This window comes from Rissa tridactyla, chromosome 4 (genome assembly GCF_028500815.1).
Source record: "Rissa tridactyla isolate bRisTri1 chromosome 4, bRisTri1.patW.cur.20221130, whole genome shotgun sequence".
In the NCBI taxonomy this organism is placed as follows: Eukaryota; Metazoa; Chordata; class Aves; order Charadriiformes; family Laridae; genus Rissa; species Rissa tridactyla.
The window spans coordinates 43,594,677-43,613,360 of NC_071469.1; the positions used below are offsets into that span (position 1 = coordinate 43,594,677).

Below are 18,684 nucleotides of genomic sequence, written 5' to 3' on the forward strand. Positions count from 1 at the left end.
GCACATTTCATAATTGGTAAGTTATTCTTTGCTATCAGCTCTCTGCTTCCCTAACTGCTGCCTGCATTTGCAGTCTGGTTTTTTTTTTCCTACCATCTTAAGCACGAGTTTAGCTGAAAAAGGTTCTGCCGCTTTACATCACTGTTTTCTTTGATATTTAACATGGTATTCTCAAACAACTTTCCAGACTCTTAGAAGTTTCTAATTCAATATTGCTTAAGTTTCATTATCTTGACTCTTCTCATATAATTTTTCATAGGAAAAAGATTTAATTTTTAGCATTGATCAAGAAAACCACTTTTCAGATCACTTAATCTTCATTATTATATTACACCCCTTCTTCAGATGTTCTTGATAATTTCGCTGCTCTTTTGTGGGACGTATACAGTGTATGTTTGCTTTATTTTTTTCAGCTGCCTTCCATCTTGCATGTCTGCTTCCTACTTCCCTGCAAAGAACACCCCAAACAACTGCTTTTAAATCAACAGTTAGCAATCAGTAATCCCGGTCATTTTGGGGAGTAATCTTGAAAACTAGGGTTTGCTCAATTTCTTCCTGGATCTCTACCATTTTATTTTAGCCCTAGAAGGACTGCCAAGCTTCAGCATTTTGTCACTATTAAAATTTATCTGTATTTGTGTTTCCTTCTTCTTATTTCGTCTATTATTTTAGCATCCATGGAGATCTTGGTGTTTTGTGCCATTTCTGCCTGGGGTAGTGTTGCCAGCTTGTTTTTTCAGAGGTTCGCTGCCACTCATTTTGCTGTCTCCCAGCATACGTGGGTTCCAAATCTTTCTTTTTTTTGTACTATTTTCCTTAATAAATCCATACTCTTCTTCAACTAAAGCAGCTGGTTTATATTAGCATAACTTCTTCTAAAAGTCCCACACTAAAGTGAAACCATACCCATAGTTCAGCTAAAAGACATGGCCACGCAAGACACCCATCTTGCAGCCGAGGGGACCGCAGGCGGCCCTGCCGCTGCTCGAGCGCGTTCGTTGCTGTCTTGGAATCCCAGCCTTGCTTCTCTTGCTCGACTACATCGGAAGCTGGAAGACATAATTGCTACTGTTGATGCTAAAACATGATGAGGACTCCAGTAATTGCAGTCTAAAGCTGGCTGTTGTCCTGCTGGTTAGAGATCAGCCATGCCATCGGAAAGGGTTGAACGCAGACTTGCAACACACACGGACAAAACTAGATGAAGCTTTGCCTTTCTTTATCTCTCATGCCTAAACTTGTCTCAGTGACATTATCTACTCAGTAATTTTAAGTGACAGATTTCAATAAGGTAAATAAGTCTGCAGTGACTTAAAATGAAGATGAATGGTAGCTTCTACGGAAAAGCTAGTCAGATATTCTAAAGATGTAAGAGAAGAACTTTGGGAGGACCTGTGGCCAGCTACAGTGAGAAAACTCTATTAAATATACCTGAAAAGGTCACCTGCAAACTTCATCCCATCCATACTGATAAACGAGGAATGTGGAAGGGTTGCTTGGAGGCTTGAAGCAGCGAGGAAGGAGTCGGTCTTCTTCAAAACAGAGTTATTAGACATAGGTAGTTAGCATGTGTGCCTGCGAGGTCCAAAGCTATGGCTATTCCACCTATTTCCCCAGCCTTAGAAAGGTATAAACCCAGGGAATTGCGCAAATGGACTGGTTTGCAACCATCTGGAAAACTTCCAAGCAGCATTGAGGCCAGGTCTGTCACGTATCAGCCAAGTTCCTTAACACCCCAGTCTTCTGCCAGAGCAGCAAACGCAGAATACCCACCGCAGTTCTAGTGGAGGAAAAACTTTGACCTTGGAGACAGTGACGTGCCAAAACTACTGCTGCCTCCCATGCTTGTACAAAGTTCCTAAAATTTTGCTTTTGCTTTTGCTTAGCCCAAATAGGAGACATGCTGAAATATGAAATGGGAGTCTGCTGAGATAGTGTACCACTGCAGTATCGTGTAGGAAAATTACTTAAAGTGTTTATTATCTTGCTATTAATGCAGGGCCCTGAGCGAACACCCGCATCCTGCAGTTTAAGGGCCCGCAGAGGAACCTCACCCACGTAACTCCGCGGGCGGAACCAACGCGAGTTTCGCTTTGCCGACCGTCCTCACACATCCCGGGGAAGCACTCCGCCTCAGTCTCCCGGGCTCCGGGCCTTCCTCAGCCCCTCACAGCGCTCCTCAGCGGGCCGGGCCGGGCCGGGCCAAGGCGACCGCGCTCGCTTCACCGCACCTCCCGAACTCAGCCTATTCAGCCTCCTCCGCCCTACCGCCTCTGGGACAGCGCAGCTTGCACCGCTGACCTCTCGCACCGACTCAGCGCCGTGGAGCATGCGCGTAGGGCGGGCGGCGCCTGCGCGGTGCCACCCGGGCCGCCGCGGGGGGCGGGCTGTGGAGGCGACGCGGCGCGGCGGCCGGGTGACGGTGGCGGCTCCTTCCGGGCGGTGACGGCCTCGCCGGTCGCGTCCCTCGCTCTCAAAATGGCGGACGGAGGCAACGGAGGGCCCGGAGCAGCAGCGGCGGGAGCAGCGGGCGGCAGGGTCCACGCGCAGCCCCAGGAGCGAGCCATGGTGAGGCTGCAGCCCGGCGCGGTTCCCCTTGCCCCCGCTCGGGGGCAGCCTGTGCCCTGCCCTCGCTGCCACCCCGCCGACCCGTCTAGCTTTTCCGGCCGTGGGGCGCCCCGCTGCCCGCCGCGGAGAGGAGCCGGCGGCCCCCGCCCGATGGGGCGGCGCCGTGGGGGCCGCGTCCTCTCTGGTGGGGCCGCCGTGTGGAGGGGCGGGACGCGCTATTGTATGCCCGCTGTTGCCGGCGGGCGGCGGCGGTGGCAGCTGCCGAGGCGCGATGGCCAGCAGCGGGGCCGGAGCCCAGGAGGAGGGCGGGCGGCCCGCTGCCCCCTGCGCACCCGGCCCGGCCTCGGCCCCGGCGGCCCGTGCCCCGGAGAGGTAGCCCTGCCCTGGGCCCGGCGAGGCGCTGTCAGGCGGCCCGGAGGGAAGCGGTTTGTCGCCAGCTCCCTGCAGCATCACCCACCCCCCGCCTTCATTCCCCTCTCTTCGTTTGACCTCTCGGTAATTAGACGAGATCAGACTTTAGAAAGCTGCAAAGGCTATCACGCGTCCTTAAAACGCCGCAGCGTATACATGCACCTTTTATTTTTATTCTGGCTTTACCTTTCCTAATTAAAGGTGACTTTACTGTGGAACAAAAAAGGCCGAGTAACAGATTATCATTCTGCAGAGCGTGAATGAAGCAACAAATAGCGAAGTTTAGAAGGGATGTAGATGGAGACAGTTGTTCATTTGCTGAACAGAATTCTCCTCTCTGTGAATTACTTCAGTCACCTATGGATTCAATATTCCCTTACTGAACACAACTTAGTGCTGAATCTGGCTAGTGAAAGTAGGTGAGGGCCTCCTGTGCTTTCCTTCACAGCCTTGCAAAGTGATTACTATGTTGCAAACATTTTTGCTAGTGGAGTTCAAAACCCAAAGGCTGTCAGTTTAAGAAAGGGAGTCCAAATGCATGGCAGAAATTTTACTGCATTCAATGTTATATTTTCCTGCAACAACCCGAATACATACTGTGGTTTTGAAACTTTTGACTGTGGATGTTTAAAAGTTGGACACTGGCAAGCCTGTGGAATAGCTACTTTTTACACGATGCTACACACCATTAATAAAATGAGGAAGATGTAATTAGAGAGATGTTTACTCATGGAACTTCTCTTGCAGGTGGTAGTGCTAGGGCAACAACAATTATTCGTCATACCTTTCCTCTCAGAATTATAAGGGTCTCTGCAAATCATAAGAATGCAGTCTGTGACTACAGAGCCATTTCTAAAGCGAAGTATATTTCTGTGGCCATAACAGGTCTATGTGTTGATTTTTTTTTTCCTATGTTAAAAGCAATTTGATTTTAAACTAGTAAAAATGTAATTCGATTGCATTGTAGTTTCAAAAAAATGCAGCCTGAGTCAGGCAACTTCCTAAGCTTGAGAGCCATGTGTAGAGTCAGAGAGGTACTGTGAGTGATAGTTGCAATCAGCAGCAAAACAATGCAATCAACCTTCCATTATTCGGGGACATAAGAGGCTGCATTAACCCAGGCAATGTGTAAAACTCATAATAGTGGTATTGTGAAAAACATGGGGAAAGATGTTAAAGAGATCCTCATCTGCTCAAAGTTGATGCTCATCAACTACGTTGTCTTAATTTTTATGTGGTTTCAGCCAATTGAGAGACTCTGCGCTAGAATTACTGTTATTGCAAGAGAGGTGGGTGGCCACCCAGGTTGGGCTGTCTGCTATGTATCCAAGCAAACTGCAGGAATTTTGACAGGGAGTATGGGGCATATATTAAGGGAGAAGGGGTGTTAGGGATATGGACTTAGGTTGGGTCTGACAGCGTTCGTGAAGTTGCTTGCAAACCTGGCTATACTGATGCCAGAGAAAGCTGTAATCTGGAAGTAGTACACCCAATTTACTGCTGTGCTAAAGCTGATACTAATTAGGTGGAACTAACGTATCTTGTCTGACTTGTGTTTTGACCGTGCACAGCTACTCTGAATGTCCTTTCGCTGTTGTGCTAGAATTGGGAAGTTGAGGGAATGTGGAGCAGAAACAACTGGCTGAGTGGAGAGAGCTTTGTCCTTACTGAAGTTGTCAAATCTGTCTTGGCGTCAGCCCAGTCAGACCGACTTTTGCTCTCCTTTTTCATCTCTGGCTCTGGGTGCAGTTGGTTGCAGTGCAGCACCACATCTGGCTGCATGACTAATAAACCTTCACAGAGCGCTGGGTACATGATGCAGGATTACCTAAATGATTCTGCGGGTGCCAGCCTGATTCTGGAATGGATGGTGATGACTCAGGTAATAAACTCTTCTGCACCCAGCCCAACTCTGTGGTTTCTTCTGTGCACTTAACTCCAACTCTTCGGGTTGGATGACTGTGGTTGGAAATACCCGAGTTGGTGATTCACTGTGTTAGTTGAAGTCAGGTCCTGTCTCTGCCCTCTTCTTTATACTGGTTGTATTGCTTCCTGAGCTGAGCTGCCCTGAAGGAGAGAGGGCTGAATTTGGGCTGCACTGGTACTGCAGTAAACCCTGTCTACCAAACTTAAGTTTACTTTCTTTTCTTTCCCAACAGCATTGCTGTTGGCTGACTGATGGGTTGGACTTGGCTTGTCTAGTAGCTGGCTAGCAGGCATTGCCGGTGGCCCAATAAAAGCCTGCTTTGCAGGCTGGACCCAGCCTTTTAGTTGTTTGTCCATCTGTATTCTAAACAAATTCCGGTTTGACTCCTGCCTGCTTTGGTGATGCCTATCTGGAATATACAAGCCAGGTTGTAGATACTAAAATATTTCAAAGATTTTAATTTATACAAAATCTTAAAATTTTGATGTACATGTACCTTCTCAGTAATACTTGTGAAGAAAAGGGATTTTTTTCATCAGTCCCACCTTTTGTCATCACTCAATACTCCTATACAAAAGTATAAATGTAAGCAGGGTAGTGGTGTACAAGAAGCAAAGAGCTTTATTATTAGGATATTTTCTTTAAAGGCAGGAAAATAACTTGAAGGAAAACCACTTAATCTTGGAAAGCAAAACATGATGCAGGTGCTTGTGCGTTACAAGCTATTTCAGATTTTGGGTTGTGCCATTCAATGCTATTATATTGTTGAGAAAATGCATATGAGAAGCCTTACTTCTATAGCGGTGGTGTAATCAAGTAGTAATATGGAGGGGACGTTCATATTCATATGCACATATCTCAAACTTGAGATTAATGAAATATCAGTCAGGCATTTCTTTCAGTTTTAAATCTAACCTCTCCTGAACTGAGTGAACCTGCTTAGACCAGTGTCCTGGTTTGAGGTAAAATAGAACCAATTTTCTGTTCAGTAATTTTATTTCTTAGCTAGGCCTCTCTGAAATTAACAGCATGTTGTGTCTAAAACAGTTCGTTCAGAGTGATAAGACAGTTTGTGCCAAGGAATGGTATGCAGAGAGGCTCTTGCTTGTACTTATTGCTATAACAACCAAGGTCAACTAATTTCATTATTTGCCCCATTGGAGGGTTGGAAGCGGAAAAGTGTAGAGGGGTCCCACCTGTGGGGAGGAGCGGACAGGACAGGTGACCCAAAATTGACCAACAGGGATATTCCATCCCATCTGCCCCATGCTCAGTATAAAAGCTGAGGGATCAAAGGGTCAAGTCTCTTCCTTCAGTGGCTGACATCCAAGGAGGACCCTGTCTGTTCATCTGCCTTTGATCCCGATCCATGTGTTCCTGACTCCATCTGTGGAATCCAGTTCCCACCCGTTGCTGAGTCCAGCCTGGGACTTCCCCAGTGCCTGATGGTGATGTCATCCTGGGAGCTTAATACGGTTTTGTATACTCTGTATCTATTTCATTATTTTCCTTTTTATTTTATTATTAATATTTCATTAAAGTAGTTTAGTTTCTTCTAAACTCATAAATCTCTCTTTATCTCTCCTCCTCCTCTCTGTATATGAGAGGCTGGCGGGGGGAGCATCTGTTGCTGGCCATTGGCCAATTTGGCCAAAACCACGACAACCAGATGACATGTCCATATAATTTTACATCAGTTTATGTTAAGCTAAATTAGTTTAAAATTTCATCTTTAGGTAAACTAGCATATCCTTTTGTGTAAATAAACCCTGAATCGCATCTAGTCAAAGCTACTGTTTTTAGAACAGCGGAGTGTATTAGCAGAACACTGTCTACTCTACACTTGTATCAGTGTCCAAGAAGTGGAGTCCGTGAAGTTGTAATAGGTAACTGGAGTAATTTTTGTGGCTTTTGTTAGTGCAGGAGTGAACTGTGATTGTGGAAGTATCTGTCAGCTTTGCTCAAGTCCACAAAAAGGGCACAAATTACAGTTGCTGTAATTCGGCTGTTATACTGTTATTGTGCTGTGAGAGGTATGTGGCTCCAGGAGAATGTAGCTGCAGGTGGATGTTCCTGATATCGTGCAACTGTTTAAGTGTCTTCAAGATCCCAGAGCAGTAGAGAAGCTAGGGATAAACAGGTTGGCTTTCTTGTGTAAGGGAAGGCCTTTGGGAGATGCTGAGTTAGTGCTAGATACAGATAGATTGACCTGAATTTTATTACACATTAATTCACTGCAGAATTAGACTATGTATACAAGGGATCTTAAAATTCATGATAATGGAAAATTGTGTGGGTGCAAGGCGAGTTTTAGTACACCAGCATTAATACAAAAGCCTGGTATAAACATATGTCACTTTCTGGTTTTGCTTTTTTTTTTCTTTGAACATAACTATACCAAATTAATGAATTACTACTTTATAAATATCCACCATAGCTGCAATTTTTGAAGTGTAGTCTGATGCTAAGAAATTTGATAGAGACTCTGTTCCATCAAGGGTAGGAGACTACAGCATGGGTGTTAAGGATCAGACAAGGAAGGAATCAAAGCCTTTCCTTTGTTTCTTTAGAAACAAAATAAGAAGGATCTGTTATATCAATGGTCAGAACTTAAACAAAAAGTTCTATTTTCAAGTCTCACAAGAGTGCTACAAATAACTCTGCAAAGGTGATGATTTTTCTAGGGAGAATAACTATTTTTACAAAATATGTATTTTGTATATTTAATGCCTGATACTGAATTCCTATTTCCTGTAGTGTTGATGTGTTAATTGTACATTGTTGGAGTGGGAGACGGACCTGGAGTAACGATGGAGTCTCAATATGAGTATGATCGTTCTCCCTTTATTCCAGTTTTCACAGAGTATATATAGACAGGCAATAAGAGCACGTGCTAGCGGCAGCTATAGGATTGGCTTACAGTCTCTGTTCACGCACTGTCCATGCAGTTCATTCACAGATCAGACTGGTTACAAGAATTCACATAGTAAATTACTTAGTCATTAGCACAACATGTTTTCTACCTTCTCAGTTCCCATTTTTCCCATGTACTAATTCCATCTTCTACCACCTGTTTTGCCCTTAATCTAATCTCTCACGGTAGGGAGGCTGGCTCACATGACCATTTTCTCTCAGACACATTCCTACAGTACATTGCTATCTACCTAACGCAGGTTTGACCAAAAAATTTGGAACATGAAAGGCGTTTAGATTGCATGCCTCAAAGACTTGGGAATTCTAGAATTTCTGGCTATTTTGTTTTGCCTGTTGAACCTACTTAGTAGTAGCCTGCTAATTTTGTAGTGTATTTAGGCTAGAGCGTTCAGTTGGTAGGCAGTATGATATCTGCAGCGTGGCAGAGAGAGAACTACAGGCCATGATTTCACTTGAAATGTCTCCTTGGCCACCTGTTTGTATCCACGTGCTGATCCCTGTCAACTGAAGCTGCACTCCAGTGATATTGGAGGTGAGTCTGATTTTAAAACTGACACCTGGCCTGCAGTTTCAAGGACGTTGAACAGCCTGGCTCTGGGCATTGCTTACCCTGAATATGACATTAGTTTTAACTGTCCAGCAGCCAAAGCAGTAGCTGCTGGTGCTGGCGGTTACTTTTTTGCTTCTCTGGTTATCACTAGTTTGCTCTAGTTCAGCTAAACTGTTAGCTGTTGGAGACTGCTGGAATTGGGGTAAGATTCTACTGTAGAAAAAGCTTCAGTAGTCTGTGCTGTTACAAGTCTCATTCCCAGTGGGCAAACACCTGCATCATTAAAGCATCTTTTAACATTAATTGGCACCCTGCTTTGGCTTAGGGGCCAAAGTTTAAATGAATGTAGAGATCAAACAGTTCTTTTATGTCTTTAGGTCAGAGTTGATGTTTTGTTAGAACAATGTTAGATGGTCTTGAATGTTACCCATGTTGTGCCAATACAAAATAACTTTTGAAACCAAATTTGCTTCTTGCAGAGCGGACCAAAGTTTGGTACGTGGCTGGTTACCAGCTATGTTAATATAAAGGAGCCATGTGACTGTCGCGTTAGAAAACGGATATTTTGTAATTGAGTTCTAAACCGTCATTTTTTAAGCTTAGGTTCTCTACTGAAACATCGGCTGTACTTTGTCGGAGAATGTGAAACACATGAACAGCTACGCAGTGCTTAAGTGACAAAAAGCTAGAGTAAGCTTCCGTTTTATCTCCCTGAACCGTGCCCCTCCTGACATAGTAGAATTTGTGCTCCTAAAAAAATTCAGTTTGATTTAAGGCAGGGAAGAACAAATATGCTAATTAATTCCTAGTGCTTATTTTTGAAGCCTCTTCTTTGGGGAATATGTATCTTTTGAGGTTGAAATAGGTTGCCTTGTCATCTTGTTATTTTTAGTAAAAATAATGCCTAGGTGTTATGCACTGCAGTTGGATCTTATTTTCAGTGCAGTAGAAAACAGAATTTTAAACTAAAATAATCAGAAGGAAAAACTGAACTAAACATTTAAAAGCAGAACCTTATATGAAAATGTTAGTTCAAGAATCTTTTGAAGTTTGCTTTCTAAAGAAATTTTAAGTATTCTGCATATTTATCAAAGAACTACTGCACGTTTATCCTTTTAAAATATCTTTTATGGTTGCTCAATTGGATAGACAATATCAGAATAAAAGTTTTCTGGGATCTGTTGTCCTGCTAATCTCTGTTTAACTACTAACAGCTGTTCTGTGCATTAAAGTAAAGCAGCCTTTTGCATTCGGTATTAATGTTGAATGGCATCTGCCTGAAATCAATGTGTCCCCAGCATTTTATCGATTTACTATTAAAATTCTGCTTCTACCAGCTGTTTTGACAGGCAGCTGGTATTGCCCTCTCATGCTTGACAGATTTGTCATGCACAAACTAAGTTCTTTTACTACTCTGTTAAACTTGAATGTTGGACCAGGTACAGGTTTTAGTTTGTGCTACTGGCAATGTCTATTCCTTCATAATTTGTTATTTAATGTTTATAAATATTAATATTCCTTCTTTTCACTGATTACATTAATGTATATTTCTAAAAATGTAGTCTTGAAATTTATGCAGTACTTTTGCACTAAAAGATCAGTGTGTCAATCACTGCAGTTAAAGTAGAGCTGCTTTTTATAGTATTGCCTAATGCAAACTGTTAATTTGAAAAGACTTTAGAATTCAAACTGAACTGTGCTTAGAATGTAAATCAAAAACTGTCATGGAAGTAATGGCTACTGAATTAATGTACGTAATAAACCTGTTGCAATGATGAAGAAGTTCTGTCATAGTGGTGAGAAATTTCATTTGACGCTTGAGCTATAGGTGAAAAGTGATTTTTTTTTTTTTTTCTCTGTTTCTGTATATACTTAGCGCTCATGCCTATTATTATTTGCAGTATTCACAAATGAATGCGTTTGTGAGTGACAACATTGGGTACGGATATATTGGATATATCAACGACAGATATTTTGCTCTTTTTATAGCAGTATTTGTAGGCAAGTGTAATTCTTCATCCTCTGACCTTTTCTGACGTGATGCTTATTTAAAGGGTTTGAAAAAAGTCTACAAACTGTCCTTTTAGTTGGAATTGACTTTTTGGAAGATCTCTGTGTGCTTACGCATGGGAAGAAATATTAGTAGTCTGATCCCACAGAGGAAGACATATTTCCATGCAAGAGATTATCTTCTAATGATTCTTTCTCAAGTGGTATTGTGAGGTGCCACTTCTATAGTCATACTCTTCTGAAGAGCCATTAAAAATTATAGATTACTGCTTTTGTTATACAGAACAAATCAAAAGTCTTGGACAAAATGGATGCTGTCTCTGCTTTTTTGACAAAACCACTTACACTTGAGAAACATAGCTTTGCAACTCCTGGTTCCCCTCATCTCCCTTTTTCATGCAGTTTAAGAATTACTGTTACTTTAAAAAAGGAGAATGTGACAGGAACGCCTGATTGAAGGAAGAATAAAGATGAGGCTGGAGAAGGATAGAGATGTAAAGTATAAAAGAAGACACAGGAGGCTATGTATGTCTTTTACATATGGTCTTTGTTAATGTCGGTTCCCAAGTGTCACCTCTGCCTGCTGTTTTCAATACCTGGGAATGCCCACCGGCATGAGGTGGATGTTGCTCCCTCCACAGGAGGGGTGGTTGTGTGCTGCTGCTGTGATTACTCCCTGAGCTCATTCTGGTCATTGTTTGTGGCTCTTTTATTTCTCGGCCATGCGTATGTCTGTATGGTCCATATGATGGCATGGCTGTTTCTTCAGGTAACTTAATAAAAATGAGAAAATGACCAAAAACACCTACCAAAAGAACTTTACTAAGGTTGCCAATCCAGATATTTAAAAGCACAGAAATTTCAGAATTAAAATTTGAAGGTAAGCCTTAACTTACTCCAAATGTATGCAGAGGTGATTTTTTTTCCTAAATTCAGTAATTTTCACCTTGCAGTCCAAAAATATTTTCCAGTGGAATAGTGTCGATGGGAATGGAGTGTATTGAGGCCTGCTTCCTCTGGGCTTTCCTCTGTTAGTTACAGTCTGTGGGCCCTGGAGGGCTGGGTGTGAGCACTGGGGGGCTGTGGAGAGACAACCGATAGTAGTATTTTAGTTACATGATTATGTTCTTATCTTAATTGCTCTATCTCATGATCTCTGCCTCTTTCAGTACACTGCTTCAAATTCATTTTTGAGTGGCATCAAATTTGGAAAATGACTTAGTAGAGCTAAGTGCTTAAGTTACTTAAGCTCTCTTAAGTCGAGCTTACTTGTGGTAGAAATTGAAAGACTACTAGAAACTGAGAAAGAAGTAATATTTCTCCTGGTGAAGGTACTTGAATCACAGAATGGTTGGGGCTGGAAGGGAACTCTGGAGGTCGTCCTGTCCAAACTCCCTGCCCAACCTAGGACAGGTTGCCCAGGACCATGTCCTGTTGGCTTTTGAGTATGTCCGAGGATGGTGGCTCCGCAGCCTCTCAGGGCAGCCTGTGCCAGTGCTGGGCAGAACGCTGCGGTGCAAGCCCCGGCTCTGCCTGCTGCTGTTTCGCATGGCTCTTAGGCTTTTCTAGACTCCCAGCTCATCCCGTGCATAGGATGGTTAGAACTTGATGATAATACAGTATTTTATTTCTTCTTTGCCAGTCAATAAAGAAAAACCAACAATTTATTAATTCATATGGTTTTCATATCTGTAGCAGCTGAGCACTTGACGTGTAAAGGAGTGAGTGAGCAGAGGGAAGGTGGGACTGCTCAAAGTGTTAATCAAAGTATTCAAACCTGAATTTCAATATGTGTGCACAAGGGGACCAAGCTAGCATTGGACAGTCAGTCTGAACTTAAGGGAGTGCTTTATTTGGCAGCTTCTGTATTTTTTTGATGATTTTGTGTGTAATTTTATACAGTTGAATATAGTATGCTAAACAGATTCTGATGCAAGGAGTAAATTGCTTCTCCTAGGAGACACAGAGGGTATGGGATAGGTCTGAAGTTTAGCCTGGTGCAGCTTTTAGAAATAGGAAAATGAATATTCTTGTTTCTCTTGTGAATATAATGGATATTTCCTGGGTGATGTATAGGTTGAGGATATAATTTAGTGTGTTTACCAAAAGGCAGCCAGCCTGCTTGAGAGAGTTCTTTTGCTTCCCTTCTTCCCTCTGTTTCCCTACTTCCTTCTCTGGACAACATTTAAATAGAATTAAAAGCTTTGCATAGGAATACTTGAAATGCTTATGAGTTAGACTGTGTGAGAACCCGTTCTACACTTCTGGCAGATTTTCAGGAAAGCTTTCCCCTGTTTCTTGAAGCTATGATGTGCTCTGTTCCAACGACACAGAAGCTAAAGTTACACCATCTCTTGGGAGCATGGCTTATTAAGATAGAAGAGCTACAGACTACAGGGATTCTCCTGTGCTTTGGGAAGGGAGCACGCCAAAGGGTCACACACACCCATTTGAACAAATACAGTTTGAGGGGAACTCGCTAAAGACATAATGCGGGATAGGTAAGTTAAAACAAAAAACAAAAACAAGTTATGGGAAGAAACATGTTTAAGGAGGAAAGTTGAATTATGGACTTTATTTATGATAGGAATAATTTACTTCCACTCATTAAATCAGACCTGCAAAAAAATAAACACGCGATCAAGGAATTCAGTTTTCAGTTACCTTTTACAATTTGACGTCTTTCTGAGAGCTCCCAGCTAAATGTGATATTTTTCTTTTTTAAGTGTTACTATGCAAGTTTTTGAGAAATTTGGATTTAATTTACAATTTTTTTACAATTGCTTTTTACAATTTGGTGTCTTTATGTCCCAGGTAAATAAAATTTTTATTAAAAAATTGTTGCTAGGTAGTTGAAAAATTTGAACAAATTATTAAAAATAAAAGGCAATCTGCTAATTTGTTTCCTTTCCCTTTTGTTCCTTACCACTGTGAATATGTAAAAATAAATACATACCTATATATTTGAGTGTGTGTATGTATACAGAATGCTATATATTACATGCATGTCTATGCTAAAGCTGTTATGACCAATATGGTGATCACAGTGGTGCTTACTGCTCATGTAATAAATCCGTTCTTGATCTAGACTTTTTTGTTAGAATTGTATTTTAAATAAGTGACTCCTGTCACTTCATGGGTGAATCTTCATTTTCAGATATTTGAGGATCGGTTGAATGCTTTGTGATTCAAGAAATCTGATTAGACTGGTCAACCTGCATTTATAAAATGAGGATATTCTAGGATGATTTGAGGACAAATTCGCTCTCCTGCTTGACCTCATTATCCATGGCTTCTCTTTTTCATCAGTGTCTGCCATGTATTTTTTTTCCATAACTTTGAGTTCATGGATCACTCTGATAAATGAAATAATGGACTACCTAAGGGTAATTCTAAGGAAGATTGATAGCCAAAATATCTGTAGAAGCCTCAGGCTAAAACTGAACATATTAGAACTGTAGTGTGTTTTATTAAAGCCATAAAGGAAGTGTTTAGAGTGGTTACAACGTGGAACCAATCTCCTTTAACAGATTAGTTTGGGGTAACGGATATTATTGTTAATCGAGGCTGTTTCAACCTGGTATCTCGCTTCTATTTCTGTTTAGATTTTGTAAGTAGACAGGTTTTTTTGTACTTGTCTATATTAGGTAGACATACAATTTTTCAGAAAACAGCTATGCAATTTCTACATGATTGCAGATCCGGCTTTCAGAGTACTGCAATTGCAGCAGTTTGTACTGCATGTGTTCTAGATTAATTTATTTTTTTTGGAGAATTGTGGTTCTAGGTAGTAAACTGGGGAGCTGTAGCCTTATAGATCTGTTATTTAATCTCTTATCTCTGTCAGTTTGGGGGGGGCAATCCATTGATTCAATTGATGTAGGTTTCATTTTAAGTGAGAAATCAGCATTTTTTGCCTTTCATGTAAGATGTTGTGCTTTTTCATCCTTTTAAAAAAGTTGATTAGTCTGCTACTTTGAGCCTTCTCTCAATCTGAACTCTCTGCTGGTTGCTTTGCTCATTCTTGGCCTAGAGGAATTTCCCTTGAGCTATTTATGAAGTTACATATATTTTTTTTTTTTCTTGCAAAAATAAATTTTTGGGCATAAATCAAGGTTGTGCATGAAAGGAGGTTGTTTTAGAAGCATTGATGGATAAACTTACTTGATGTGCAATGAGGAAAAACAAAAGCTATTTCTGAATAATGGGAATAATGTGAAAGAAAGAATATTCAGACTTGAAGGACAGAAATAGAGCAATTGGCGAGAACTGTTCAGAGAACTAGAGTAGTTGCAATTGAAATTAGGGACTTAAATTAAGAACCTCAAGCCAAAACATAAGTACTTTTATTAATTGCCTTATAAATATAAAATAGCATTGTAGTTTAGGCGTACCAAGGATATTAACCTGAAACAGTCAGTTGTGCTTCTTTCTCCCTCAGTAACTCTTGAACCCAGATGACCAGTTTCAACAAGATTTTACAGAAGGGTAACAATTTCAAAGGCCATTCAGTTGTTGCACGTTTTGTGACTATCAGCAGGCTAAGGAATGAATCCCAAACTTATTTCCCAGCTAAGACAGGGAAACCCGCTGCTGCTGCTGCTCCTTCCATTTGTCAGCAGCTGAACAAACAGCAAGGTTTGTGTATTGGCTGGCCGGTTGTCAAGCACGTAGTTGAAGATTAATTAGTGCGTCGGCTGCTCTACAGTAGCATAGCACCTGCCAACTCTTGCCTCAAAGTGTTTTAGTAGATGACTTCAAGGGAGCAGAGGTTACTGTGGTGGGTACTGAAAGGAAAATAGCAGAGAAAAATCTTGAGAAGCCATGCTTTCTTGGGTTTTATTGCTTGCAGAACTGACTTCTGATGTGGAAAAGAATTCTGGATTCGCAGTAGAAGCACTTAATCTATTATCTTTAAATTTATTTATTCATTTATGTTTATCCATGGGTGTACTTTTCTTGCAGTGGTGTGATGAAAGATTCAACTTCCAAGCTACGTTTTTACAGTGCTTGGCAAAACATGTGCCAAATATTTACTCAGCTGAAATGGACCCCTTGCTGGAGAAACAAGAAGAAATGGTCCAGGCAGCAGTATTATACCCCCTGGAATGTTATTTGTTTGGGGAAGACCCAGATATGTTCCTGGAGAAACTACAACAAAGTGGAACCTCACAGCTCTGTGGGAAGGTGTTCAAAGGAGGGGAGACAACGTACTCTTGCAGGTAAGAATGGAGGTATGTTATCATGAGTGTTCCCATGTGAGATAATGCGGCAAAGTGGTTTAATAAAATTAGTCGCACTGCTAACTAATCATTGTTTGTGTCATGGTAGGTCTTTGCTTAACTGACAGTGGCATTTGCTTCACATTTCAAACCACTTTAATGTGAGGAAAATTGCACGTGAAAAGCAGGCTCTGGCAGAGAAATGGGGAAGGAAATGTAAAGGATAATAAAGGTACTGAAAGCCATTGGTTAAAAAGATTGGATGATAGGGTATGAGTATGGGCTGTACCTGAATTGAGGGAGAATAGGCATAAAAATCTGTGAGCTGTACAGTACTCACCCTTTCAAAGTCTGAAACAGAACCCCGCATTTCTGAGCATCGTCAGTCCTTTGCTTAAGCAATAGCTATGTGACCAGTGGTCATGTTTTCACTTTCTGTCTCATCCTCGAGTATACTAAAGATGGCAGCCCATTGGTTTGATAGAATTTATTTTGTTGATTCATATTAATATGACTATATTAATATAAATAGTATGAATAAGAATATATTAATATTAAAAAGCCAGAGGTCTTTGTGGTAGATGTAAAGATTGTAACGGTGCTGGCAATTCATTAGTATTAATATGATGCTATTGTCATAGTTTATTCTAGTTTTCAGTTTATTTTAAAACCCTAGAAAATTTAATCAGAAATACCAAAAGACTGTTATTAAGGATCAAGAATATTATTATGGATAAAAAATCCAGCCCTTAGAATTTAGGAGATATCAGAATGAAAGCTCTCTGTAAACTTTATGTTTATGAATTACACTGTAAGGTTTTAATCAATCACATACTCTTCAGCTTTTTCTAGGAATAAGTTAGTGTTGTGTATGAAAGGAGAATGGTCTTTGAAGTCCTTACCTGTTTGCTAGACAGTGTGTAGTGAGTGTGACATTGGATTGAACAAAGGGAAAGGATGGTCAAGGCAGTTTAGTGCTGCTGTAACAGGAATAATTCTGTTCCTACCTCTGCAGAGTTCTTGTATGATAGCAGGCAAAAAGACAAAGCTATGCTTCCCAGAGGTAGTCTCTTTTTCTTTTTTTTTTTTTTTTGAGTTCCTGTCTTACAAAAATGTGGTAGTATTTATACAAAATAGTGTATTTACTACTGCAACTGAAGCTAAATATACATTTGCTTTAGGCATCTAAATTGCTAAAAATAATAGATACTCTGAAATATTAAAATCTAAATGTCTTGAATCAGGCATTCAAATTTAACTTCTGGATTAAGTTTTCGTTCTTTTAACTCACCTTGCAGTCAATTTATGATAATAAATGTTAGTGAAGATTAAATTATTGTAATCATGATTATCATCTAAAGGGTTGAAAGGAAATTCATTCTGTAATCAGAATTACCATACTATTTTAGTTGTATTGTAAAGGAGGCTTGAAATAGATGTTGAACAATGGCATGAAACAAAAAACTTGTTATGTTGCGTTAAATGCCTGTCATCCACAAGTTGCATAGAATTAAACAGCATTTAAAGAAAAAAAGAGTGACATGTTTTAGGGGCAAAATGCAATGTAAAAAAAAAAAAATGTATGTATGTGGAGCATAGAGAAAAATTGAATTAGATTGCCCACAAATGTAATTCTGGATTTTCATGTATTTGAGTGCACGACTGAAACCGTTGAAATTAAATTTCAAAGTATATATTCTTTGGCTCATTTTACAAAGGTATTCTCCTTAGATTTTAACTTCTAACTGTTTTAAAAGTTATAAACATAACTTAGCAGAAGTGTAGCAAAAGTTTATTAGCAAACTGGCTGCAGTTGTTGGAAACAATAATAAAGGTTACTTCAGGGCCATCATGGTGTTTCATAGCTGCTTATTCTTAGCAAAACCAGAAATATATTAGTAACAAATTTTGAAAGTGATATCAAGCATGTTTCTGATACAGCAGGTCTGAGGACATGGTTCAAGCCTAACAAGATTGGCTTTTATCTTCTTTCTGTGAGGTGAAGTAGGCAATGTTTTTATAATTTGGATCTGTTAATTTCAAATTTCTTTTCAGAGCAGCATTTTCTTTTGTGCATGAAAATTCCATGTGTTTGTTTTAGAAAGTTTTCCAGTTACCATTTTCGTTGCAGAGACTGTGCAGTTGATCCAACTTGTGTACTCTGTATGGACTGCTTCCAGAATAGCATTCACAAGAACCACCGGTACAAGGTAGGAATATTTTATATTAAGAAATTGTATTTGTAGCTTTAGAGAAGATTTTTTTTGAGGATATAATAAACTGCATATGAACTGTTAGTAATTTTCATTTAAAAAAATATCTGGGGTTTACTAATTAGTTAATTCTTTCATGTTTCTAACTATGTAAAGCCTCTTTTAAGAATAGTGACTTTCTGTCTTGTTCAAGAGCTAAAGGTAAGGGAGTGTTTGTGAATGCATACATTGTTATTCTCTTTGGCAATATCACAGAAGTGTATGTCAGAGCAAAAAGCTGTGACTGAAAATGACAGTCTTGTCCTGAGTTCCAGTCAGTGCTATTTGGAAAACGAGAATGAGTGTGCGTATACAAGGGCCATTACTTCAGCACTTACTCATGCAGTCTCTACATTTTCACTCTGTTGCTCCATTTTGATTTGCATAAACTACTTTGTGCTTAGTGTGGACTATGATGAAGTTAAAACAAAAGTGAAGCATCAATTTTTTTGAGATTGTTCTAGAACTGGATCATCTCTTTCTGATATCCTTTTGATTCTCTTTGAGTCAAATCTGTGTTATCTTTGAGAGGTTCCCATGCTTTAATTAAAGAAGTATCTTTTAAATAATTTTTAGCTAACTCGATGACTAAACTGTCACCTACTGTTTCTTTCCCAAGCCCCTATTTTTGCTTGCCCTCTTCATTGAGAACTCTGTAATGTCAACAGCCTTGGAAGCAGAAATGGAAAACAATATATTAAGTGTAATTTTTAAAGTTGGTCTAACTCTGCTGCAAAAAAATGTACAGAAACTTTATGTATTCAACTTAATTAACTTTCATAACCAAAAAGTGGGCTGGATTTTTTTTGC

General features: G+C 40.3%; 1 protein-coding gene across 5 annotated transcripts in view; it reads left to right on the plus strand.

Annotated features, from left to right (window-relative positions):
• The first annotated feature begins 2,114 nt into the window (after window positions 1-2,114).
• The window catches only part of UBR1 (ubiquitin protein ligase E3 component n-recognin 1), a 73,701-nt gene continuing 57,131 nt past the window's right edge, over window positions 2,115-18,684 (plus strand). For 4 of the 5 annotated variants that reach the window (XM_054201503.1, XM_054201502.1, XM_054201504.1 and 1 more), the window contains exons 1-3: window positions 2,115-2,568; window positions 15,366-15,622; window positions 17,754-17,832. In XM_054201503.1, the coding sequence (XP_054057478.1) occupies window positions 2,479-2,568; window positions 15,366-15,622; window positions 17,754-17,832 (426 nt within the window). In that variant the 5' untranslated portion in view covers window positions 2,115-2,478. The remainder of the gene's footprint in view (window positions 2,569-15,365; window positions 15,623-17,753; window positions 17,833-18,684) is intronic. The other variant, XM_054201501.1, reaches the window with a different exon arrangement.